We start from the raw sequence: 27,871 nt of genomic DNA, 5'->3' as shown, positions 1-27,871 counted from the left end.
AAATATGGGCTCTCACAAATATGTTCATTATCATCACCATGTGATTCTGACAAATGCAAATATTCGCAAAACGTATTCAGATCTCGCACGCGCACCGTTAAAAAATTTCGCGCGATCACACGCGCTCGAATCTGAGATTCACCGGATTCCGATGATCCGACATCACGAAATCGGATTAAGAGCCAACGGAAAAGCATTTTGCGAAATATTTACGGAACATGCTTGACAAGCTGCCCGTCAGGAAGCGATGAAAATTTCACATTTACATTGACAGAGGAGCAAGATCCATCAGTTCGATGACAGAAATCTTTCAAAAGTACTGAGTTCTGTATTAAATTCTACTGATTATATCAATACCAGGAATCAGCGAACGAATATAGGTCGGATTGTTTGAAAGAACGCTTAATGCATTATTAAACCACAAAGAATTCACATGTGCAAAGACTCACCACCACCCGTGTAAACCAATTCTTTCTCAATGCAATTGCAGCGCAGGTGAGATCTTAATATAAAACCCAGCAACACATCATATAACAATGATATTGCCATAATATAACAGAATGTAACACGAATATTAAACATGTTCGTTACAGTAACGTATATTGTTATGTAATTTCCCCACTCAAAACAAAATTGCAGTAATATAACAATAATATAACGTGTTACTAAAATTTATTTAAATGTTTATATAAATGGAATATATGTTATTATTTCTTTCTTCCTCTCTCTACAACTACAGGTGCATGTTAATTAATTTTCCTAAACGTTAATGTTACAAAATTCGTACTTTCCTCTTATTTATTATTCGGTTCAAAAATGTTACCACTCAATCGTAGGAAATGGACTCTACGATACAAAATTGTTGCCCCTGCCGATCACCGTTCCTATATATTTATTTTATTATATTTTGATTGCGAGAAACGAAGGCCATTCCATTCCGAGATTTGCAAAATTAGTTTGTTTAAACAAATTGTTAAACAATTTATTGCAAAATTGTATTTTTTTCTAAACTTTTATGCCAAAATCTTATTCTACGGAGACAATTACGTTGGAAATATGCTCTAGTTCTTCCAATATATTTTCGATGAAGCTGTTATTTTTTTTTAATTTTTAATTTTTCTCAATTTTCTAATTTGAAGATTGAGAAAAATAAAAAAAAAAGAAACTCTAAAACGTCCATCTCCACGTGGTTAGTTGGGCAACGTTAAACATTAACAGTTAACGGACGAAAGCTCTTGGCCGTATCACATGGAAGTATAAACACTTTTTTCTCCGCTATTTCTCGTCAATTTACAGCTTCATCGAAAATATATTGAAGAACTAGAGCATATTTCCAACGTAATTGTCTCCGTAGAATAAGATTTTGGCATAAAAGTTTAGAAAAAATACAATTTTGCAATAAATTGTTTAAACAATTTTGTTTAAACAAACTAATTTTGCAAATCTAACTTGATATTCGTAATCAGCAATGTCAAAAACACAAAATAGTATGAATTCTACCGGATTGAAGTTCCAGAAGTGAGTAACAACAAAAAAACTGATTATTTTTGAAATATTTTGGCCATCTTGGATCTGCCATCTTTGAAGTTACAAATTACGTTGAACATGATTACGGTAATGAGCTCAACAATTGGTAACGTTTCAAGTGTCAGAAACCTCGATATTTCGAACTTTATTAGATTATTTACAATAAATCAGTATTTTTCGAAACTTTCCTCATATAAACGTCATTTTAGGACAATCACGCGATTTTTCGAAAAACAAAAAAAATCGTCGTTAAAGTTCAACTATTTTATGCACCGATAGTTGAATTAGAAGTGGATTGCAACCCTTTTTTCTGTACAAGAAAAAAACATTTAGAAAAACATGTCTTCAATTTTTTTGGTGTTTTTTATATTTAATACGCCATTTTTTTTTTCTGAAGCATGGAGGTTCAATTTTGACCTCGGAATTTGGAAAGACACACCCAAAAATAGTAAGAATCATTGTTTTGGTAAAAATATGCTTCGTGATTCTTTCCGAGAATGAGGCTGGAAAATGAGCAAAGAATTCGAGCTTGTTGGTCGTTAATGGTTAATAGAAGTCCTTTATGATTTACTTTAAATAAAAGTATATATGCCAGAAGCAGAATAAGCATACGTAATGTCGTCTAAAATATTTAGGTAGTTAAAATACCGTAAAACAATATATGTATATATACCCAGATAGCACACATAGTTCTATGAATATTCTTATGGAGTGCAAACGTTCTTAATTTCAGAATATTCGAATTGAATATTCTATAATGATACGTACGATGTTACAATTAGATATCGTATATTCATAATAAAGAAGAATGTTTATAGAATATTCTTCGTGAACGTTTTTAGAATATTCGTTCAGAACGATTTTAGAATATTCATCGAGTTTATGTATTGCACATTGTGTATAACGTTACAATGTTTTATATATAATTACCCAGATAGCCAAGTCTGCCGAAAGCAGATGATGCTAACTATCTGCTATCAACTATTGCCAGCCAAAAGACAACAAATTTGATACAGAAGTTGTTATTAACGATTAATTCGAAAAATTGGTGCCAGAAATGTAACAGAGCTTGCTCACAAAATCTAAGAACAGATTGGCGGCAGAAACCGAGCAGAATCTGCAAACATAGCTTGAAGTCAGATTGTCGACAGAAACCGAGCAAGATTTGCGCACGCGGAATCTAACGGCAGATTGGCAGCAGAAACCGAGCAAGATCTGCGCGCGCGGAATCTAACAGCAGATTGGCAGCAGAAACCGAACAGGATCTGCAGCTTTTGACAGTATTCAAATTTACACGGCTATGAATATATGTTTTCGCTCCGCACCGCTATGCGGTACACACGTCGAGTTCTTACTCGATGTTAAGATTTAGCCTAACAGTTATATAAGTTAATATACGCGCCTTGGTATAATATTAATTTTTCTGAAAATTTTTGCACTTGCGGCACAGAGGCTCCCATGGACAACGTCCATGTAGTTCACGCATGCCACAAGCAATCTGAAGTTCGAAAGCAAAATTCGGACTTCAGATTAGAATAAATTAACAATAAGAGAGAGATTATGCAACGAACTGTCAGAAAGACACATCAAGCCGAATGTACTTTAATTTAACAAACAAACGCGTTCTTTTAACACATGGTAATATAAAATGCCAATTTATATTACCATGTGTTAAAAGAACGCATTTGTTTGTTTGTTAAATTAAATATATCGTTATATTAAAATATATCGTAAATATGAATGGCCAAAAGCTGCAGATTCTGTTCGGTTTCTGCTGTCAATCTGCCGTCAAATGTTAACAGATCCTCGGTTTCTGTCGCCAATCTGCTGTCAGAGTCTGTTAGCAGGCTCTGTTCAGGCAAGAGAGAATCATAGGCATAGAATACATAGATACGACAAACGCGCGATGGCGCTACAAGCGAGGAAGCGTGGCGCTGGCGCCCGTGTACACTGAGGTGCATAAATGAAGTCCCTTTTCGGTGTAGATAGGTGCAGATAAGCGCGCGCCATCTGCAGACTGCATGGCGCGCCTACTACCCAAAGACCGAACGCATGTCTGCATACTATTAATCATAGCCAATAAAGAAATTAAAACTAATATAAATAACTGAGACAATTATATATTAATGGTACAATTTTTAACTTAACAATGTAACTGCAATAATGTTATGCATATAATTACAACTTTGTGTGTACTGAAATAATTAATTATAGATACATAATATATAATAATTATATTACAATACATAATATAATAATTATAATTATATAAATTATTACAATAAATTATTTTTATATAATTACAATTATTATACAGGGTGAGTCATAACTTACCGGACACCCTGTCTAATTATATAAAATTAGTTTATTGTAATAATTGATATAATTATAATTATTATATTATGTATTGTAATATAATTATTATATATAATTATATATATAATTATATATATATAATTATTATGTATCTATAATTATTATTTCAATACACACAAAGTTGTAATTATATATAACATCAATGTTATATTTTCTCACTTACTTCATAATGTAATTGCGATACAACAGGCGTGTATGTATATTGAAGTTACATTGTTAAGTTAAAAATTGTAACATTAAGATATAATTGTCTATAAGTTATTTGTATTAGTTTTTTATTAATAACTTTTTAATAAATAATTAGCAGCTAAACTTTTTTGATTACTCAGGAGAGGGACTGTGAAACATATGTTAAAGTCAAAACGATTCACCGCATGATTGTCCTATTCGAAACATATTTATCGTATTAATATTCCGAAAAGTTTTTCTCTGTTAATTAAATTAAATTATAATGCACAATATACAAAATACAAATATGAAAAAAATCAGAATTATTTATAGGATGCGAAGATTTCTTCTCTTTATATTTGTGGTTCTAAAAAGATTGTTTTGTTTGGCACTATGGGATGAATTTTAATTTTGACCCATTAACTCGTATGCACAATCACTTGATAGGTGATGATCATGGGTGTCCGCAGGTGGAAGGCAAGACTGGCCATTTGCCCCTATCAGCAAACAATTAAACATTTGTCCTTGCTTGAAATAAAGAAAGAAGATGCCATATTACAAACGCAACGCACAACATCTACCTTATCGTGATGAGAAAGTTTTTACTACCAAAATTATAAATTTTAAATTATAAATATTTTAATTCTACACTGAGAAATTTTCCATCGGATAAACTGATTAAACAGTGTGTCCGATTGTTAATTTTGTTTTCTGATTAAATGATGGCTATGTCCGATTACCTTCATCAAATATGTCCGATTATATTCTTTGTTGAATATACAATTCAATCGGATATATTCATTTGTTAATATGTAATTGGATTATCCGATTAGATAGGCCATGATATTTTTCTCAGTGTGGAAGTAACATTTTGAATCATGTCCCCCCCTGAAGAAAATCCTGCGGACGCCCTTGATGATGATTGTCTTTTGTCAAATGAAACAATGATATCGCGCCTAATTGCCTCATAGCTTTTTTTCTTGCGACATTTGGTGCAGTGAGATAATGCTTAGTGAGATCAATCGCGGCCGTATAATCGGTATGTGGGAGCACGGTGCAAGTCTCGAAGAGATTTGTAACCGTATTCCATGTTCCGTAAAGACGGCAAGAAGGTGGATACGTGCATGGCAACAAGGTGGTGAAGAAGCTTTGCGCGATCATCGTAAGGATAATCGCCGACCACGGAAAAGAACTGCAGAAGACAATGACGCTTTAGTCAGACAAGTAGATGCCAATCCTTTTGCTCCAGTATCGAATGCCATTAATGAATTGCAGTTGCCGATTTCTCGGTGGACAGCACGACGACGTTTACATGAAGCTCATGTTCATTGTTATCGTGCTACACGAAAAATCGCGCTTACGCAACGACATCGCAAAGATCGCGTTGCTTTTGCGTTGCAAGAGTTAATGACATCCGAGGAAGATTGGGATATCACTATTTGGACTGATGAGAAAGTATTTTGTTCTGCAGTTGATCGCCGTCTTCATGTTTAGAGACCTGATAATCGAAGATTTGATCCGAGGTATGTTATTCCTCACGAGCGAAGTAGGCGCATCACTTGTGCAATGTGGGGGTGGATTAGTTCACATTGTCCAGGCGATTTAATCGAAGTGTCGGCACACATGAATGCTGTAGAGTACATAGATATTTTGGAAAACGTTTTGCTTCCCCGCGTCCGAAATATATTTACAGCAGCAGATGTGTTGACGTTTCGATTAGTTCAGGACAATTCTGCCGTCCACACTTCCCGCATTGTACAAGAATGGTTCGCACAACATCCAGAGATTGTGGTTCTTAATTGACCAGCTAAATCTCCGGATCTCAATTTGATAGAAAATGTTTGGGCTAAAATTGTGAATTCGTGGGATCCTGGTCATGAGAGAACCAAACTAGCTCTGTTTGATCACGCGAGGAATGCATGGGAAGCACTTCGTGATGAACCTGATTTCTTTGCCAATTTGCGACAATCCATTCCTCGACGACTGCACCAAGTTGTCGAAAGAAACGAGTACTGGACGGATTATTAAAATTCATGCAGTACCAAAAAAAGCAATCAGTTCTTTTCAGAACCACCAAATATTAAAACAAGGAATCTCCACGTCCAATAAACATTATCAAAAAAACAATCGGTTCTTTTCAGAACCAAATATTAAGACCTGCAATAAGAAGCAATCGGTTCTTTTCAGAACCAAATATTAAGACCTGCAATAAGAAGCAATCAGTTCTTTTCAGAACCACAAAATATTAAGATAAGGAATCACCGCGTCCAATAAATATAATATAATAATTATAATTATATAAATAAATTATTACGATAAATTATTTTTATATAATTATAATTATGTAATAATTATAATTATATAAAAATACTTTATCGTAATAATTTATTTGATACGAAGAATCGATAATTATATGATTTGATTTTAATACACTTTCATACAATTAATATTTATGACATGTTATATATTAATTATCTGTGCTAGCACAACAGCCGCTAGTCTTAGGGGTAGGTTAACTAGGTGTAGTAACTCCCTAAGAGAGTGGGTCCCAGACACCACGACACAGCGCGTCCTCAGGTTGCGGATAGAGGAACGGCCTCTATGTGGGGCTAGCTGCGAATAAATTGAATAAGCAGCCGCGGACAGCCGACTGGAAATAGCCCTCCTGTTCGGGGGTTGGGCGTAGGTCTGATAAACTCACACCGTAAAACGACTATTATCAAGAAACAACCAGAAGTCGCCATGGATTCTTTCGGGGTAAAATTTTCCGGAGGTAAAATACCCCTCCGTTCGGATCTCCGGGTGAGGGGTACTTCGAGGAATTCATGCGGCACAAAGTCGAAAAACGGGGGGGATATTAGGGTAGGTACGTGGAACGTTCGAAGCTTATATAGACCGGGCGCGTTTTAAATGATGATACGGGAAGTAGGGAGATACGGAACGGAGATCGTCGCGTTACAAGAAACTAGGTGGGACGGGAATGGGGCAGTAAATTCGGGCGCGTATACACTACACTATGGGGGGTCGGAAACCCATAGTTTGGGCGTCGGTTTTTTGATTAACAACAAAATCTCGTCCGCGATCAGGAATATTAGGTTCGTCAACGAAAGGTTAGGGTTACTTGTCGTACAAGGTCGTTGGTATAAAATCGCGATAATAAACGCACACGCGCCAACCGAAGATAAGGAAGACGAAATTAAAGACGGATTTTGCGACGAGCTCGAACACATCATAGATCAGTTACCAAGCGATTATATGAAAATCGTGTTAGGGGACTTTAACGCGAAAATTGGTAAAGAGGAAATTTTTAAACCGACCATCGGATTGGAAAGCCTACACGATGGCAGCAACGAAAATGGTAATAGGGTAATTAATTTCGCGACCGGTAGAAATATGATTATCAAAAGCACGTGCTTCAAACATAAAAACATACATAAGCAAACGTGGATTTCCCCATACGGAAATACGATTAATCAAATCGATCATGTTCTCGTGGATAGGAGACGACACACGAATATTCTTGATGTTAGGTCGTACAGAGGGGCAGATTGTGATTCAGATCATTTTCTCGTCATTGCAAAAATTAGAGAGCGTCTTTCGACAAGGAAAAATAAAGAACAGGCGGCCGGAATTAAGCGCATAAACGTACGTAATCTCGCGGAAGAAGACAACGGCGTCAAATACGCGGTCGAAGTAGTTAATAGATTCGAGGCATTAGAAGAAGTCGACGAAACGGAAGATAACGCGGTTAATAAGCAATGGGAAAACGTACGGGATGTTGTGATTAAATCGGCGGAAAGTACGATTGGTTATTACAGAAGAAGTAAAAATAAACCGTGGTTTGATTTGGAATGCGAAAACATGATTAAAGAAAGAACTAAGGCGCGGTTAAGATGGCTATCGGATAAATCGGACACTAACAAAGAGGTATATAATAAAAGTAGTAAATCGGCCAGGGATTTAGTTAGAAGTAAGAAGCGTCACTACTTAAAACGTAAGGTAGAGGAGATCGATGAAAACTGTCGAAATAAAAACGTACGCGGGATGTATATAGGAATAAATAACTGGAGAAAAGGGTTTCAGCCTAAAACGGAGATGCTCAGAGACGAAAACGGGAATTTAATTACGGACACGGCAGGAATTTTGGATACGTGGAAAAATTATTTTGATCAGCTGTTAAACGTCCAATTTGAAAATGATCCGGCTGTCGAAAACTTAGAAGTATATACGGCGGAACCTTTAATCGACGAACCGACGGTGTTAGAAACTAAAAACGCAATTAAAAGGCTCAAAAATTACAAAGCTCCGGGTATAGATTTGATTCCGGCAGAACTATTAAAATTGGGGGGAAATAAGTTAACGAACGAAATTCATAAATTAGTTAAAATTATTTGGAATAAAGAAGAGCTGCCGGAACAATGGACAGAATCGTTGATAGTTCCGATTTTTAAAAAGGGAGACAAAATGGATTGCAATAATTATCGTGGAATTTCTCTTTTATCAACTTGTTATAAGGTTTTGTCGAACATTTTACTCGCGAGATTGACACCATACGCGGAAGATATAATCGGGGATCATCAATGCGGATTTAGGAGAAATAGGTCAACTTCGGATCAGATTTTTACTCTTCGACAAATTTTAGAGAAAAAATGGGAATTTGGTCAACCAGTCCATCAATTGTATGTAGATTTTAAAAAAGCATACGATTCAATTAACAGAGCGACACTGTTTAAAATTCTGGCCTATATAGGGGTACCCAAAAAATTAAATAGTTTAATTCAGGCTTGTTTAAAAGAGACAAAGGGTAGAGTAAAAGTCGGTAACAAAATCTCAAACACTTTTGATATTCATAGTGGGCTAAAACAAGGCGATGCATTATCCCCTCTTTTATTTAATTTAGTTTTAGAATATGCAATTAGAGAAGTACAGAAGAGTGGGGATGGCCTGCAGTTGAACGGTAAAACTCAAGTTTTAACATATGCGGATGATACTGCGTGGCTAGGCGACGATAAGGAAACGATTATAAGAAATGCGGAATTATTGATAGATTATGCTAAATATCTCGGTTTACAGGTTAGTGTGGAAAAGACCAAATACATGGTAACTAGTAGGGATCAGGATAACGATAATTTACAGGTTCGCGATAATATATTCGAAAGAGTAGACAATTTTAAATACTTGGGAACGATTATTAATCAGGGAAACGATACTGGGGTAGAACTTAAGAAAAGAATCAACGCGGGAAATGCAGCCTTTTATTCGGTCCGTAAATTACTTGGGTCGCGGTTATTATCTAGGCGTTTAAAACTTAGAATATATCGAACCATTATTCTCCCGGTAGCTTTGTACGGAAGTGAATCGTGGGCACTTACTTTACAAGGTGAAAAGAAATTTAGGGTTTTCGAGAATAAGGTATTACGGAAAATTTTCGGGGCGAAACACGATGAGGAAACGGAGGAATGGCGGAGGCTACACAACGTCGAGCTGCATAAACTTTATGATAGTCCGGATATAATTAATGTAATTAAATCACGCAGATTAAGGTGGGCGGGTCATGTCGCGCGTATGGGAAAGGATAGAACCGCGTATAAAATTATGACGGGTAGACCAAATGGCAAGAGACCGTTAGGTAGACCAAGACGTAGATGGGTAGACAATATTCAGTCAGATCTCAATGATATAGGCGCCGAGAGTGGGGATTGGGAGGCAGTAGCTCAGGACAGGGATCGATGGCGAACTTTGGTAATTGCAGCTATGAACTTTCGAGTTTTTAATGCCAGCTAATAATAATAATATATTAATTATAAGTAATTATTTTGCAATTTTAAATTAAATATAAATTATTAGAATAAATCATTGTTATATAATTATATAATAATTGTAATTATATTAAAATAATTGATTGTAATAATTTATATTTAATTTAAAATTGCGAAATAATTACTTACAATTATTATATTGTATGTCATAAGTAATAATAGTAATTGTATCAAATTGTTTTAAAATCAAATCATAATATCGATTCTTCATATAAAATGCATGGTCGGGCAATATATGTGCTGCGGGATTAGCCATTTTTACGCGTTTTAACCATTGACATTAGAATACATAGACGGAGCCTTAGCTATCGAAGAAGGTGAGGGGGAGCCTGATATTCGCGGTAAGGGGGAACTAGGGGAACTGCATGAACTTCGGTTGAATTCGGTTACGTTCGGCTAACGTTCGGCTAATGGTTCAGTTGACGGAGCTCCTGCTCACATGTTGTGTTTGTGCTTATTGTATTGATATCTAAAGTGATTATGACCTTTTGGATTTCTATCAGTGACATGAGTTTTGTGTATTTGGCTGCAATAATCGTATAAATAATAAAAATTCTGAACAATTAGAAAAAGAAAAAGCTGCAAACAGAAAGTTTTCATTCCACTTGTAAATAAATTATTTGAAACCTAGATTAGGTTATAGTTATGTTAATAAGAAATTATATGTAATTTTATTGAGTAAGTAAAGCGAACTAAATGGTTTGTTGACTTAATTTACATTATTATCAAATAATAATGAAACAGGTATGACGCCAATTATTTTATTATATAGTTATATTTACAGTTGTAAAATAATAAAAATAATAAATAAATAAATAAATTTACAAGTATGTGTGTTCTATATTGTATTTTATATTCTATTGAATTTCTTTATATATATGCGTATTTAGATCAACAGTTCTCAACTCTATTTACCTTTCAAAGTGTTTCTCTTTTTGCAAATTTTTACACATTCTAGATACGGTTTAGCTTCATAAAGCAAAAAACACTTTTATTTCCATTTATTATTTAATACATATATATATAATTATTAAAATAGCGTTCGCGATTTGTCAAAAATAAATGTTCTTCAAACATTTCCATAAAAATCTCATTGCGAATTGCTGATGTCGATGGAATTGTCATGCAACGCCGAACATAACCGAACCGCTAACCGCGGAATTACCCGAAGTTCATGCACTACCCCCCTTACCGCATTTATCAGCTTCCCCTCTGAGAAGGCTCCGTCTATGTATTCTAATGTCAATGGTTTTAACTTATTATATTGGCTATGATTAATAGTATGCAGACATGCGTTCGGTCTTTGGGTAGTAGGCGCGCCATGCAGTCTGCAGATGGCGCGCGCTTATCTGCACCTATCTACACCGAAAAGGGACTTCATTTATGCACCTCAGTGTACCACGGGATTCCCCGCCGGCGCGCCCTTCTCATAGCGATCTACGATCGAACGGTACGGCGCCACCACGGTGGTACGTATATTCGTGTGAGATTTCTTTGTGTGTGGACGTGGTGAGTTTATCTAAAAGGACATCGCAGTTTTCTTCGATGGGTGACCGAACCCATGAGACATCCCAAGACGAATATTCAACCCATACGAGCTGTACGCGATCTTCGAAGACGTCAGAAAGAGCCTCGCGACGACAAAAGGAGAATTGAGATACTTCGTCGATCGATCCTACGGATCGATGCCGCCATTGTAGCGGACCGCTACAACAGATAAGTGAAGCGCTTCTGACTGAGCTTTATTTCGTCTCACGATCATAGTTTCCATTCATCTCGTCGGCTCTGGTATTAATTCTAGCCGAGAGATCAATCTACAGACACGTCAGAAAGCACTATCTCTGGCTTCTCCGTATACTACGGGGAAGCGGCCATCTTAGTCCTTTGTTCATCCGGATATAACGTAAAAGCGTTTCCGAAACACGTTGCGATTTATATACGCGTTACGATTCAGATATACAAAACTATTTCGAACTGTGTTCGCAAAGCTAATTACCTCACTATTTGAATGCTCGATTGTGATATCATTTATTTGGATTATTCATCAATTATGCCTTGTCGTTCAGTTTATTAACTTGTCGTGATCACTTGTCTCTTTTGTTGTTATTGTACTAATGTACGACCCGATTCTTTGCGTTGCGTGTTGCGTTCAGACAACTTCATTATATAACGTATAAGTATTCTTTTCTCTCTTTCCGTCTACAACGGACAAGATTCGCGATTCATATTTTCAGTTCTTTCTCAATTTGCCTCTACGACGCAGACTCGTGAGAGTTTCTATACGCAGGACTTTCGAGTCACCGTTACAACGTGAACCTTTTCGTTCTTTGATTACCCTTTCGGTAAATGATTCGATATATGATTTATGCGATATATATATAACCGATTCGATATATGATATGTGTGATTTATATGGTTTCTATGATTTATGTCATTCATATTTTATTGTGACTTTATTATATCTCTCTTTGTTTATTGTATTCGAGCTGCTAACCGCTTCTGCGAAACCGTTTATTACTTTGTGTTTGTATCTAGATAAAGTTACTATTACTTTTGGTTAACTGTTAATATTTCTTAGCGAACGATTATCTATTCTTTAGTTTTTTACGATGACAATTGGCTTACGCATTATTAAAATATACGATTAATTTATTCTTTTATTATTTGCGATTCTGTCTCAAATTACCTCTTCTACATTCTCTAAGATCAGGTTCCCGCGGGAGCTTGTACAGGCTCTGCTGGCAGATCACCATCCTAATGCGGACATAACGGATGCCAATTTTCTATCAACTTCTGCAGTAATCTGTTGCCAATCTGCTAGTACATTGCACACATTTTGCTTACTGGGTATATATGGATCTGTATTTGTCTAATATATAATTATATATAAGCCTTGCATCATGTATAAATATACATAAACACAAGTATGATTCAGATGCATTCATATATAATTGTATATGATTCTATATAAACTAGGAATATGTGTTTTCGCTCCGCACCGCTATGTGGTGCACGCGTTGAGTTCTTACTCGACGTTAAGATTTAGCCTGACAGTTATATAATAAAGTTAATATACATGCCTTGGCATATTAATTTTTTTTGAGAATTTTTACGCTTGCGGCACAGAGTACTCCCATGGATGTCCACGTAGTTCACGCACGCAAGCACTTTGAAGTTCGAAAACTTCGGACTTCAGATTATAATAAATATTATATTTTACTACTTACATATCTTTAATAATATACAAATATATATATATATATATATCATATTCATTTATATATAAGCATATCTATTTATATATGGACAAAAATGATATATAATTTTGTATAACCAGTTTTGTCTGATTATATAAAAAATTTTTTACCGGGATGTTCCTAGAATATTTATTGAATATTCTATAAATATGCATAGTTATTATACAGAATATTCGATAGGTTATTCTACTCACATTCAAAAAAGATTTATAATAGTGCCATTCGAATGCCCTACGAACATAAGATAAATATATAAGAATGACTTATGGAATATTCCAAATATTCTTCAAGAATATTCTTAAAACATTCATAGGAATATCTTGTGCTATCTGGGTATGCACTACAATATCCTGCATATTTATTATTTTGATGTTTGTCTTTAATAAATGTTCCATGATCATCCTAAAGTTATAATTATTAATAGAATACCTAATCATTACTAGTTACACTTATTTTATTAATTGTTATAATTTTATTTGTAATTACAAGAATAAAAGAAAATATATGAGAATTCATAAATGTATCTCTCTGGTAATTATTATTTATTACTTTAAGAAATATCTCGCCGATGATTTCGATTTTGACATATATTATAGGAGGTCACCTTCCTGAGTGACTTCTAGAAGGTTTGTAGCCAATGATCATTGTTTATTAAAAACATTGTTTATTATTATCAAAAGAAGTTGTATGAATAAGTGAATAGATGCTAATTTGTAAGTACGATTACGGGTTGGATTGGGTTAGAAGTTTTTGGTAGGTTTGCAGAGATGAGGCAACGCCCACGTATTTTCGTATTTTCTTTTCAATTTTTCTGATACTACCTCCCATATAATTCTGGCCCACCTTAATCCTTAATTCTACTTAGCATCTATTCACTTATTCATGTAACTTCTTTATACTAACTTTTTACTTAATAATGATTGTCGACTAAAACTTATTAGAGGTCAACTCAAGAGGGTGATTCTAATATTTAATATTAGAGATAATTATTGTGGCGGACAAGATCATCGACGAGGTGTCTCCTAAAGTCAATAAATATCATGTATTTGTGTAAGTCCATTGGAAGACAACATAAATAATAAGTAATGTTGTTTGCAATATAAATATTTATAAGATTTATATTTCCTATCTTTCCTCCTTTTATAATCTTTATATAGTTGATGCAAATAATTTAATAGGAAAAATTCTGTATTCTTTGCTATTTTCAGTTTTTTAGAGGAAGAGGATGGAGATACAGTCGATTCCATGAATATTACACCAGTACAAGCAATTGTCCACCATCATAAATCAAGTTCATCTTGTCGAAGAGAAAAACATACCGAAAGAAGAAATCACAGCAATGAGAAGGAACGCAAATCGCATCAGCATGAATGCAAAGACAGGTACAGAGACGAGTATAAACATCACAGACATATTGAAGAGAACTTAGAAGAGTTTGTGCATGTATCTCAGCAACAAATTAGTTCTTATCAAGAAAATGAACAGTTTTTATCGCGTCTATACACATCAAAACAAGAGTTTTTAAAAGAATATAGACGGCTCTACCTTGGAACAGGAAAAGCCGAAGAGCTTTATCTCCTGATTTTAACAAAACTGAAAAAGGCCATATCAGAGGGTAATATTAATACCTTCAAAAAATTAAGCAATTTAATTGGTTATACAAAAGATGCAGAAGACCAAATAACTTTGAGAAATTATTATGCTCATGCTAATAATCCTATTAAAAATACTAATATAGTCATCTTAGCTTGTAAACACAACAAACTAGAACTTCTAGAGTGTCTATTTGACAGTGATAATAGAATCTTAAATTATTTATCTATTGATATCACAAGAACTAACATATTACCAGATGACAGAGATGAAGAATATCATAATGCATTTTATTATGCTGTACGTTCAGGTAACGTTGAGCTTCTTAATACCCTAATCAATAAATGGCCGGGTAATTATTTTTCTGATTTGAGAGAGTTGGATACAATTCTTTCAAAAGCTTATGAAGAATTGAAATTGAAGAATATATCCTTGTCAGACAAAATGGAAATTTTTGTTGAAAATAAATTAATAGATCTCCGTTTCTTCTCTAACGCTTCAAGACAGGGGCAAAGTTTCAGGACTGATCTTAATAATATCAGAGAACGAATTGAATTAATGCTTCAAAACATTAGCTTACTAAAAAGAGATTACTTAGACGCGGAAGAAGTAGATGAAAGCTTTTTATTTGTAGCAAAGTTTATTGCAAAAAATATTCATATATTAAAACGGCAGTTAAAATCAACTTATAATAGATTACCTTGGGAAGAAATAGAATTCTGTTTAGTCAGTTTTATTTCTTCTCACATAAAACGACAAGAGATTAATCTATTTTATCGTTCTACATTAAATAAAAGCAAAATATTAAATCATTTAGAAAATTTTGCAGAAAAAGTTAAAGAATATATTATAGAAGGGAATAATGTACATATTGATACAATTGCTGATCTTCCAAACGTAAAACGTGAAAAGATTATTGCAGAGATTATTGACAGTTACCCTCAATTCGGAGAATTGTATAACGATTATCAACAACTTAGGGATATTCAGTCTTTAGAGAAAATAAGTGATCATGTGAAGTTAGCATTATCAGTTAATTGTAAAGAAAGAGAAGGCCAGTTAATTATTACAAGGGTTTTACAAGTTATTGGTGAGCATTTAAAAAACACTTTAGAGTCTCCTAAGTTATCTAATATTATAAGTGAACATCTGCTATTATCGTTACTAAAAAATACAAAAAAAATAATTATAGACTTACGCAATTCATTATCACATGCTTATTCACTCTTCAAGAGAACAGAGATAGAGGAAAATAAAAATTTGAATTTTTTTATAGGTATTCAAAATGATATTAAAAAAGTTGGTGATGTAATTACTAATATTCTTTACAACAACAAAATCAAAATAATCAGAATACTTCTAAAAAAGATTATTAATAGTGACAATTTAGATGAAATAAAAGAGTTTGTTGAAGTGCTTGGTACTGTTAAATTGGATAAAATGATGTCGGAAAATGAAAATTTTAAAAAGATACAACACAAGACACTTGAAAATCTCATTACAGAAGTGAGCGATAATATATCTGATAAGACAGCTTATGAACAAGATTTGATCGATCAAATTAAGAATATAATTAATTCTGCTGATATCCAATTAAAACATATTACAAATAATTACATTAGAGGATTTCTGTCATTAAAGATCTTAAGTATGTTATTTAGTGAAAAAATTGTTAATCACAACAATATTACAGGAATAAAATTTTATATTTATGAAATAATAGACAATATGGCTCTACAAGTAAAATCTCATAATTTTAAAGAAATTGCTACGTTATCAATGAAACTTTTTGATAGTGTTGGGTCAAAAATACAACCCGAAGACTATTATAACCCGTGCAGCTTAATTTGGGTGAACTTTGATAAAGTGAGCAGACTACTTTGGGAAATTTTTTCTATTGTTGAATTGGCAACAGACGACATGGAATGGATCAAAAAATTAAGAGCGGAGTTAAATAAAAAAGGTGCTTTTCCTATGTATAAACAAGAAAAAACTTACAATGTTACAGAAGAAAAATATAATAACCAACTTGCGCTAAAACTATCTGAACTGAAAAATATTTTAAGCAATAATTTATTAATTAATGGCCAATTAACTGAAACATTCCCTATTTATAAGAGCGATGAAAAATTGCAAGCAGTAGTAGAAATGCTTGTTTTGGATATAATGTCAATTTTGGAGCTAAAGAATTCCCTGGAAAATAACCTACTTTTTTTAGATGATAATATTCCTTTATTAAATGGAAAATGTTTACGTAATCATTTAGCACATGGTAATGCATTAGTAGATATATTATTATCTGAACCTTCAACAACAGTTGTTTTAAACGCTACAAAACTTGTCGAAGTAAATATAATGGGGAGTAACAAAAAAATTGGCAAATTAGTGAGTGATGATCCTTCCAAACTGAGAGAGAAATGCAATCAAGGCTTAGATACCATTACTAATCAAAAAAGACTGTTCGATGCTTTGCAAGAAGGAAATTTTGTAAGCTTGAAAGTTTGCCTCAGAGGAGGAGCAGATATCAATGCTAGAAATATTGACTTATGGACCACATTGCATTTTGCTGCTAAGGGATATAGTCTTAAAGTTATAAAATTTCTTCTTGACCAAAATTTAAGCCTTAATGTTAAGGATATTAATGGCCAAAGCCCACTGCACATTGCTGCTGCATATGGAAGAAAAAATATTGTGGACTTCTTCGTAAAAGAAGCAGGTTTATATGTTGATGATGTAGATAATAGTGGCAAAACACCACTACAACTTGCAGCTCGAAATGGTCACAAGGATACTGTCAAGGTTCTATTAGAAAATGAAGCTAATACTGTTACCAAAGATGTGTTTGGTCTTTCACCTTTACACTATGCAATAAGAAACAATCATATTGACATTGTTAAAATTCTACTAACAAAAGATGCTAATGCTGACCTTATTGAGCTTACGAGTGGTTTTACTCCATTACATGTAGCTGCAGAAATGGGTCACTTGGAGTTAGTTTATTTCTTACTTGAATACAAGGTAGATATTAACGCTAAGAATAATACAGATTGGACACCAATACATGTGGCAGCTCTCAACGGCCACCTGGAAATAGTAAACGCTTTAATTTCGGAGGGAGCTGATGTTAACGCTAGTGTTATCGATGGTCATACCCCATTACATTATGCAGTAAAAGCCGGTCACGAGAAGATAGCTAGCATTCTATTGAAACATGGAGCTAATGTTAATGCCGTTGACAAAACATATAATAATACAGCTTTACACTATGCAGCAAAAGATGGGCACGAGGGAATCGTTAAGACTTTACTGAAACATAAAGCTAGTGTTAAGACTGTTGACGGTATAACTCCACTACATTTGGCAGTACAGAAGGGCCATTTGGGAATAGTGACTATTCTCCTCGAACAGGGTGTTAACATTCATGCTAAAGATAAAAATAATGATACACCATTACACTATGCAGTAGAAAGTGGCCATATGGAAGTTGTTGAACTTTTAATAAAAAATGGAGCAGAAGTTAATGCTAAAAACTGTATTGATGAAACACCACTACACGTAGCTGCTCTGAACGGGAATTATAGTATTATTGATCTTCTGATAAAAAATAAAGTCGAAGTTAACGCTCAAGACTTTCACGGTAATACAGCCATACATGAAGCTGCCATGAATGGTAACATAGATGTTATTGATCTTCTAATAAAAAAGAAAGCTGAAGTAAATGCTAGAAGGAATGACGGCATTACACCGTTGCATCTAGCTACTCGAAATAACCATATAGATGCTATTGTTTTTCTAATAGAAACTGGAGCCGAAGTCAATACAACAGACATTGCAGGTGATACACCATTACATGTGGCTGTGGAAGCAGGTCATAAAGAAATCGTAGAGATTTTGCTAGCAAAAGGAGCTAATATTAATACCAAGTGTAACAATCCGCCATTACTTTCTGCAATTAAAAATAATAACAAAGAAATTGCTGAAATTCTTATAGCAAATGGAGCTAATGTGGACGAAGAAAGTAGTAAACCTTTATTACTAGCAGTGTCTACTGGCTATACAGATGTTGTAGAAATTTTGCTAAAAACTGCAGCTGTTAATATAAAAGGTCCTGGAAACATTACTGCATTACATCTAGCTGCCACAAGAGGTCATAAGGATATAGTGAACGCTTTGATAAATGGTGGAGCTGACTCTGATGCCAGAATGGTCAATAATGTAACACCATTATGTGGTGCAGCACAAGAAGGTTATAAAGAAATTGTTGAGATTTTGATAGCAAGTGGAGCTACTGTTAATGTTCAATCTAACTATGGAGTAACGCCATTACATGAGGCAGCCGTACTTGGTCACAGTAATGTTGTAAAAGTTTTACTAAATGAAGGAGCAAATTTTAATATTAAGGACATTAAGAATAGAACATCTTTAGAATTAGCAGTGGCACATGGTCATTTAGAAGTGGTTAAAACGTTTCTTCAATACCGGATAGTAGATATGAATACTAAGGGTAACGATAATTGGACAATATTGCACATTGCTTCACAAGAAAGTAATCTGGATATGGTGAAGTACTTAGTAGATAATGGATCTGACATAAATGCTAAAAATGCCTCTGGCTTAAAGCCCATGCACATTGCAGCTAGAGAAGGTCATAAAGATACTGTAGAGTTTTTCCTTAGTAAGGGATTAAATATTAACGATCCTGGTGCAGTTAATCAGACATTATTGCACTATGCTGCAATGAAGGGTCATTTAGCAGTTGTGAAGTACTTAATAGCGCAAGGTGCTGATGTTAATTCTCAAGATAAAAATGGCGTAAGTCCTATGCATATTGCTGCTACTTTTGGCTATAAAGATGTAACTGAAATTTTACTAAAAAATGGAGCAGTTTATAATTTTGGCAAGCTTTATAGTAAATTATTAGTATGGGCTGGTAACAAAACCGTTATTAATCTATTAGCCTCAACTAAGAAATTATTTAAGGTTATAAAACATAATAATTTTTCAGATGTTGAGATATATATCAAAATGGGAGCGTTTATTAATGCCAAAAACGGTAAAGGTGGAACACCATTACATTATACTGCATGGAAAGGCTGTGACGAAGTTGTCAGTATTCTTTTAGAAAATAGGGCTGATCCTAATGCAGTTAATAAGAAGGGATTTACTCCTCTACATTATGCTGCAAAGTTCTCTCACTTAAAAGTTGTAAAGGCCTTGTTAGCTAATGGCGCGGTATATAATGCTCTCTCCGACAATGACAAAACGCCATTAAATTTTACTGTAGATAAAGATATAATTAGTTTATTTCAATTAGTGAATGACTCATTTACAAACATTGAAAATGATAACTCTGAAGTTATTAATGATCTTAATAAAATAAAGGATGTTGATACAATAAAAGCCATTATGGGTGCTCATAATAGAGAAAACAAAACGCTAGTAGTTGCTGCGATGCATAGTAACTTTTCGAAACTTGAACAATTGAAACAGATATCTCAAGGATCCTCCCAGATTAATAAAGCTTTAGCACTCATGAATCAGAACAATTATCAAGCGGCCTTAAATATTTTCAAAAGCGCATTTGAAAAGAGAAAAGAAATACTAGGACCCGATAATCCTGGTACTTTAGATATTCAGGCATACATATCTAAAGCATTATACGGACAAGGATGTTACCAAGAAGCTTTAAATACATTTGAGGAAATTTTTCAGAAACAGAAAGAAATCCTGGGTTTAAATAATACGGACACTTTAAATACAAGAAGTACAATTGCTCTAATGCTGCATGGACTAGGAAAAAATGAGGAAGCGTACAATATCTATCAAGAAGTCTATCAGAAGCAAACCGAGATATTAGGATCAAATCACTCAGATACTTTAGAGACGCAGTTTCATATGGCACTAGTATTGGATGCACAAGGAAAATACGAAGAAGTCTTAAATATCAATAGGATAATTTTTGAAAAAATAAAGAACATGTCAGATACGGCAAACGCGGAAAATGCTGTGCATGCTCAAAATAATATGGCGGTGTTATTGTGTAAGCAGGGTAAATACGCAGAGGCATTGGAGATTTATAAAGACGTTTACGAAAAGAAAAAACTAATTTTCGGTGTTACTCATTTTGAAACTTTGAGAACATTACATGGCATTGCCGGCGTACTGTGTGAACAAAAGAAATATTCTAAAGCTTTGAAAGTATATCAAGATGTTTTAGATATGCAAAAAGTCGTTTTGGGACCAAATCATTTTGATACTCTAAATACTCAATATAATATTGCAAATGTACTTTTTGATCAAGGCAAATTGATTGGTGCACTAAAAGCTTACAAAGAAAGTTTTGATCAAATAAAAGCGTTTGAACCAACTCCTAGAGTTTTGAATAGTTTAAAACAGATAAAAATAATTAAGTTGATATTTAAACTTGAGGCCAACGACATATCAGAAATGTTGCAGCATCTGCAAAAAGACATTAACATTGCTGCTAGTAATGGTGATGTACAAACTGTGCAACGTCTATTAAAAAGTGGAGCTAGTGCCAATGATAAAGACATTGATGGAAGAACACCACTACATTACGCTGTTAGCAATAGACAGATAGGTGTTGTGAACGTCTTATTAAAAAATGAGGCTGATATTACTCAAGGTACTAATAAACGTAATACACCATTACACATAGCTACTTCTAAAGGTTACAAAGAAATTGTCGAAGTTTTGTTAGAATATGTGAGTCGTGATAAATTAAATGAGTTTATTAATGCTAAAACCGCTGCTAGCGGCAGTACGTCACTTCACGTTGCAGCCAGTAATGGGTACTTAGAGATTGTCAAATCTTTAATGAAGCATGGTGCAATCTATAACATTAAGAATAAGGAAGGTAAGACACCTCTTAATCTTTCCAAAAACCAGAGTGTTATTGATTTACTGCAACTGGTTGAAGAGTTATTTAAAGATGCAAAAAAGGGTAATATTGAAATTATTAGCAAGTTAAAAGCAGTAAACCCAGATGAGTTTGTAGCTGCAATGTATACTCGTAATGATCAAGGGAATACGCTGTTACAAGTTACTATATCTAATAAACACATGAATATTACGAGTGAAATGTTAAAAATGCTAAAACTGTCAAATCAAAATTTATAAAATATTAATATAGAAGACGGAGTCAAAGATTTAAAAATTTAAACAACGTGGAAGTATATTTATAGAGCCTAAGTTAATACCATATTTATAAATTAATATTAACAGTAACTATGAATTAGAAAAATAGTATCAACTTCTCTTTTTGTATAAATTTCCAATATGTTAAACTAAAACTGAATCATTTCTTAAAACATTTCAGTACATATCACTTACTCTGAAATTCTTATTATGTTTTCTTCTTCATATGTTTGTAGAAAGGTCTAGTCATCTAGATAGGAGCTAGATCCTAATGATAATTAATTAGTAATATGACTAGGGTTGTTACTTGGACTAGTGACTGGAAAATAAAATTTAAAATGTGCGTAAGTGTAAGGTAATTTTTAGTGTTTGGACTATCTGTAAAAAAGTAAAGACCATATTTGCAAATATTTTTAAAGGCCAGAATTTTTATAGAGCTTGATTTTTTTATATCTAGTTTTATATAGCTATTTTTATAATTGCTGTTATTTTTATAATATATTTATGAAAGTTTGAATATCATGTATTTGACCTAAGTTATCTTTATGTATTATTACTGACAATTTATTGTTGGAAGACAAATAGAATTTTTTTATTTTGTTAAAAACATCAAATAAAAATGTTGAATATTTAGGAGTATATGAGTTATTATTTATTAATCTGTGATTTTTTATGAAATAAAAAAAGATATACTTAAATGTAAATTAATTTGTAGTAATTAGTTAATGTTTAATTAAAATACGTACAAATTACCGATCATTCCCATAAAATAAATTGTCTGTATGGTTATAAATATAAGCAAGGAGTATTTTACCAAAGTAAATATATTAAAAAATGTATTTAGATAAATTTTTATTTTAGGTTTATTAATTTAAAATATTTTATTTATATTCAAAAGATCATTATTGATAAAGCAATTGTGTTCTACTTGAGAAAATATTAAGGTTTATTAGGATCGAAAGTCACCAACTTTCACTCCAATAGATCATACAATAGATCTAGTAGGTCAATTTAATAGATTATACATAGTTCGTAGTTTAGATGAAAAATGTTCGTTTAAACATCATGTAGACAACGTATATATATAATTATATTATTAAACATATTTATATATATAATGTATATATTTATTGAATCCCCTTAGGGTTACAATTTCTTACAATATCTTAATTCTAACTTAACCTATTTAACCTAACTTATTCTACCCTATCCTATCTCCACACACACACACATCTCCGCTTGCTAATTCCCTACTCTATGGGACTTCCGTCTCCGTTTACAATATTTTTCTATCACTCCTCCTCTCCATCCTCACTCTCATTCCTCCACTTATTCCTCTCCCCCCTCAACCCCTCCAGCTCCCTCATCCATTTCTCCCCCTCTCCCTCCTCCCCCAATACTTCCACCACCCTTTCCTGCCACGTACCCCTCTCCCTCCAACCTGTACATTCCTCCCACACATGTTCTCACGTTTCCTCACCCCCTCCACATATCCTACACTCTCTCTTCCTCTCCTCCTCCCAATATCTCCCCCTTCTCATTCCGTTTCCCAATCTAAACCTTGCCACCCTTTGCCATCTTTTCTCTCCCCATCTTTTCTTTAAATATCCCGGTATTTCCTCTCCCTTCACCCAGCCGTACCATCTATTATATCTCGATTCTCTTATCTTTTTCCATCTCTGTTCCCTCTGTACGCCTCTTTCCTTCTCATATATATCCTCCCCTCTTATTTGCCCCTTTTTCTTCATCTCTTCTACCTCTATTTTCCATCCTTTCTCCTCCATGAATTCTTTCCTTTCCGTTTCCCATCCCTTTAATATTCTTCCCTCTTTCGCTCTCTTCTTCATTTCCTTCCAACATTCTCTTGCTAAATCCCCCCCTTCTCCTTCCTCTAGCTTCTTCTCGTATTTCCATGCCTTCATACCCGCTCTCCCCTTTAATAAATCTCTTTGTACCTCTTCTCTTATCAAATATCCTGGTGTCTGTCTTTCCACCCCCATTACCCATCTTAAATATCTCTCCTGAATCTTTTCTACTTCCTTCCTCTCTTTCCACCCCCATATCTCTACCCCATAACTAACCATTGACCACACTAATCTATCAAATAACCAAATTCTCTTTCCCCAGTCTCCCCCAAACATTCTTTTTCCTAGACTCCATACCTTCCCCAATATCGCCGTTCCTTTCTTCACTCTATCTTTCACTTGAGCATCCTGTTCTCCATTTCCTTTTATTATATATCCCAGATACTTAAATTCTTTTACTTCTAACTCCTTACCTCCCCATCTCCATCCTACCTTACTCCATCTCCCCCCTCCTCTCCTACATCTCATTAGTTTTGTTTTTTCTACGTTTACCTCCAAACCTTTTTCCTTCAAATATCTCTCCATTTTCGCAATCATACCCTTCATTCCTTCTTCATCCTCCGCTAGAAGTGCCATATCATCCGTGTATGCCAAAGTATATACCTTCTCCTCTCCCAACCTCACACCTCCCCAGCCTCCTTTCCTCAAGACTTCATCCACATCTGCCAACAAAATTGTAAATATACTCAGACTTAATGGACACCCCTGCCTTACTCCTCGTACTGTCAAAAATTTTTCCCCTTCCTCTTCTCCAATTCTTACCCTACTCACCGTTTCCCTCATCACCTCTTCACATCTTTTCACAATTCCTTCTCTCACCCCTCTCTCCCTCATCGTCTTTACCATAATCTCTCTGTCCACCGAGTCGAAAGCAGCCTTCAGATCCAAGAATAAAACTACCATTCTTCTTTTCTTTCTGCTTATCTGCCTATTCACTAAATAATTTAACACATATATATTGTCCATTGTTCCCATCCCTCTCCTGAATCCCGTCTGACTTGGTGGTAATATTTCTTTCCCCTCTAGCTCCACCTTTAATCTTTCCGCTAACACCATCGTATATACTCTATATGCTGTCTGCGTCATCGTTACCCCTCTATAATCCTCAACTCTATCACCTTTTCCTTTTTTCTTTATCGGTACTATTACCTCTTCTCTCCACTCCTTTGGCCACTCCTCTCCTTTCCATACCCTCCTACATATTCTCCATAACCCTTCTTCTACTTTTTTTCCTCCATATTTCCATACTTCATTTGGTATCCTATCCCCTCCCGTCGCTTTCCCTTCTTTCAGCTTCTTTATTGCTCTTCCTATTTCCTCTCTACTTATCTCTTCCTCCCCGTCCTCTCTTAACTTCCCTCCTTTCCCTCTAACTGCCCTCCATTCTACTCCCCTTAACATTCCTCTGAAATATTCCTCCCATTCCTTCATCTCTGTTTCTCCATTTATTCTTTCCCCCCTTCTCCTTCCTTTATTCACAATTTTCCATATCTGATTTTCTGTCCTCGCTTCCTTCATCTCCCTTTCCCATTTTTCTCTCTTTTTCCCTTTCTTCTCCTCACATAATTTCCTGTATTTTAACTTCTTTCTATAACTATCCTTATCCCCTCCCTCCCTTCTCCATTTTCTTAACTCCCTTCTGACCCTCTCTTTCATCTTCCTACATTCCTCATCCCACCATCCTCTTCTTTCTCTTATATTCTGTTTCTTTTCTACCTCCTTCTTTTTGCCTCTTACCCCCTATTTCCGCCTCTCTTCTTCCCCCCTCATTACCTTCTCCTCACTTCCCTCCTCCCTCTGCTTCCCTCCCGCATCTTTCAATATTTCTTCTTCTTCATCCCAAAACCACCATTTACCTTCTATCCAAATCTTACCATATCCTAGTTTAACCTTCTTTCCCGTTCTTTCTTCTTCCCCTGCTATTTGTCGTAATTTCCATTTTATTTTTGTTGATTATTACTTGTTGGATCGGAGCGTATATTAAAGAAGCCACTGTTCTTTGTCACTGGTGTAGTTTATTAGTGCCACATAGCACAGTCAATGTTACAAAAATGCGGTTATATCGACGAAATACGCTCGGACGGCACTTTACGTCTGCCTACCCGAAGCACGCGTGTGATCACGATTTTGCAGACGGACCGTTCGGCTCGGCGACAATAGGCTGACTGCCCTGGTGTTATCGCGGGCGTGAAAGCTCGGCGCAAACATGAGTCTCTAGAACATTCGAGATGCGCGCGGGATACGAACCGATTCGTTATTCGCAAGAAAATCTCAACAATTTTCTTCTCATTAAGGGGATGCTGGAGCTGCTAGTGAACTTCTTCGCGATGGTGCTGCCATTTGCACAAATATTTGCTTTTTATAAAAATTTGGCAAGTTGTACGCACAAAATTGCACCCGTCCATCCTCGGGATAAAATAAAGGAATATAATGAAGCTTTTCGAAGTGACTTTAGAAGCGTAATAAAAAAGATATATTAATAATAGATCAAACTTTGATCTACTATTTGTCTCGATAACTTTGTCAATTCGCAGAAAGACGAACAAAGACTGTCTAAATTGCTCCGCTTCTTCTTTTCTATCAGAACAACATGTTTGTCTCATGATTTCGCTTGATGTTTACTTGTTAGATTTTGGAGTTCTATATCCTAATATATCGGTCGAAAACGTTAAATCCAGACAGTAGTGTCGTTCGAGTGGAGGAACAGACAAAGAATTCTAACATTCGAAACTTGAATCGAGGCGATATCATATCAATGACGAAAGCGATGAATAAATCTGTATATATATAAGCCAAATACCACTCACTCACTCATCAACGTGCAGCCCGAACCACTGCACCTATCGACTTGAAATTTTAAGGGTATATTCCTACTATCACGTAGGTGCTCACTAAGGGTGGGTTTTCCGAAATTCCATCCCTAACGGGTGAGAAGGGGTAAAATGTGTTTTTATTTAATTCTACACATAATATCGCGGGCGAAGCCCCCGCGTGACGGGGGATGCTAGTATTATATATTCTTTACTTACACACACACACACGCACACGCACACGCACATACGTACATACCTGTATACTGATACTGATAATTAATAATGCAAGAAACAATTATACCATACATTTAATACCCTCTAAAAAACCTTACAAAGGTAAAAGAATACGCCAAGTACATAAAAAAGCAAAACTAAATATGATCAAGCGGCTATTTCTCATGCGGCTATTTATTTTATTATGTACTTGGCGTCGCAACGCTACCGCGTCGCTTGATAAGAATATCATTTAGCGTGACGTATTTATTTATATAAAACCTCATTTCATTACAAAAAAAACAAGATTCGAACGAGCGACGTCCAGCGTATTAGTCCGGCACCTCCTTCGCCAGGCTACGCTCGCTACTTGCAACTCGTAAACTACTGCGCATTGGCAAGAGTTACATGACAGTTTGTTAGTGGGAGGGGTGTACAACAACCTATTAAAAGTTGAACGAAATCTAAGGGGTCACACCTTGGTCCTCCCCTTGTAAGACATTATCCACTTTAATTAATTTCTTCTATTATTAAGTTCCAGTTTGTAATAAAAGTGTAGTACATGTTCGGTTGTCTTTCCGTACATCCCGTCCCTCTCCCTGCTCCACGACTTTTAGTGTTGACTGTTACAATTGTTTCTGTTTCTATTTTTTGAAAAATAGGAACTTCAAATTATAATTACATAAAGGGGACCGCTATGTATTCCCATCTTGTAATATGTCATTCCTAACATCGTCATGAATCATATTAGTTTTTTTAGCAAAATACATAAACAATTTCTACCGCAATAAATTAAAATATCTTTTTAGAACACGCTTCGCCTATACTTTCCCTGCCAGCACTATACGTGATAAACACGTAAATATGACGTGCTAACTCGTCGCATGTTACGTTGCAGCGACGTGTGAACTAGTATTCGAAACGTAATTGCCACGTCGCTGGCACGTAACTAACAGTCAAATTTCTGGCGACAGAAACGTTGCAGAAACGTGTATTTGTGACTTTATGTGACATCTTGAGCACATATTTGCGACGTAAAAATTGTTGGTAATAGGTATAAGTTTAGTGAAAACGAAACTAGG

At 34.8% G+C, this 27,871-nt stretch overlaps 1 protein-coding gene across 3 annotated transcripts in view; it reads left to right on the top strand.

Annotated features, from left to right (window-relative positions):
• LOC105286418 overlaps positions 1 to 23,013 on the top strand; it is a 109,526-nt gene extending 86,513 nt beyond the window's left edge. For all 3 annotated transcript variants that reach the window (XM_026972721.1, XM_026972722.1, XM_026972723.1), the window contains one exon: positions 14,356 to 23,013. In XM_026972721.1, coding sequence (XP_026828522.1) covers positions 14,356 to 21,880 — 7,525 coding nt within the window. In that variant the 3' untranslated portion in view covers positions 21,881 to 23,013. The remainder of the gene's footprint in view (positions 1 to 14,355) is intronic.
• The last annotated feature ends 4,858 nt before the right edge of the window (positions 23,014 to 27,871 follow it).

Source organism: Ooceraea biroi, chromosome 9, assembly GCF_003672135.1.
Source record: "Ooceraea biroi isolate clonal line C1 chromosome 9, Obir_v5.4, whole genome shotgun sequence".
NCBI lineage: Eukaryota > Metazoa > Arthropoda > Insecta > Hymenoptera > Formicidae > Ooceraea > Ooceraea biroi.
Note: the sequence above shows the minus strand (reverse complement) of the source record. Positions and strands in the feature narration are given on the sequence as shown.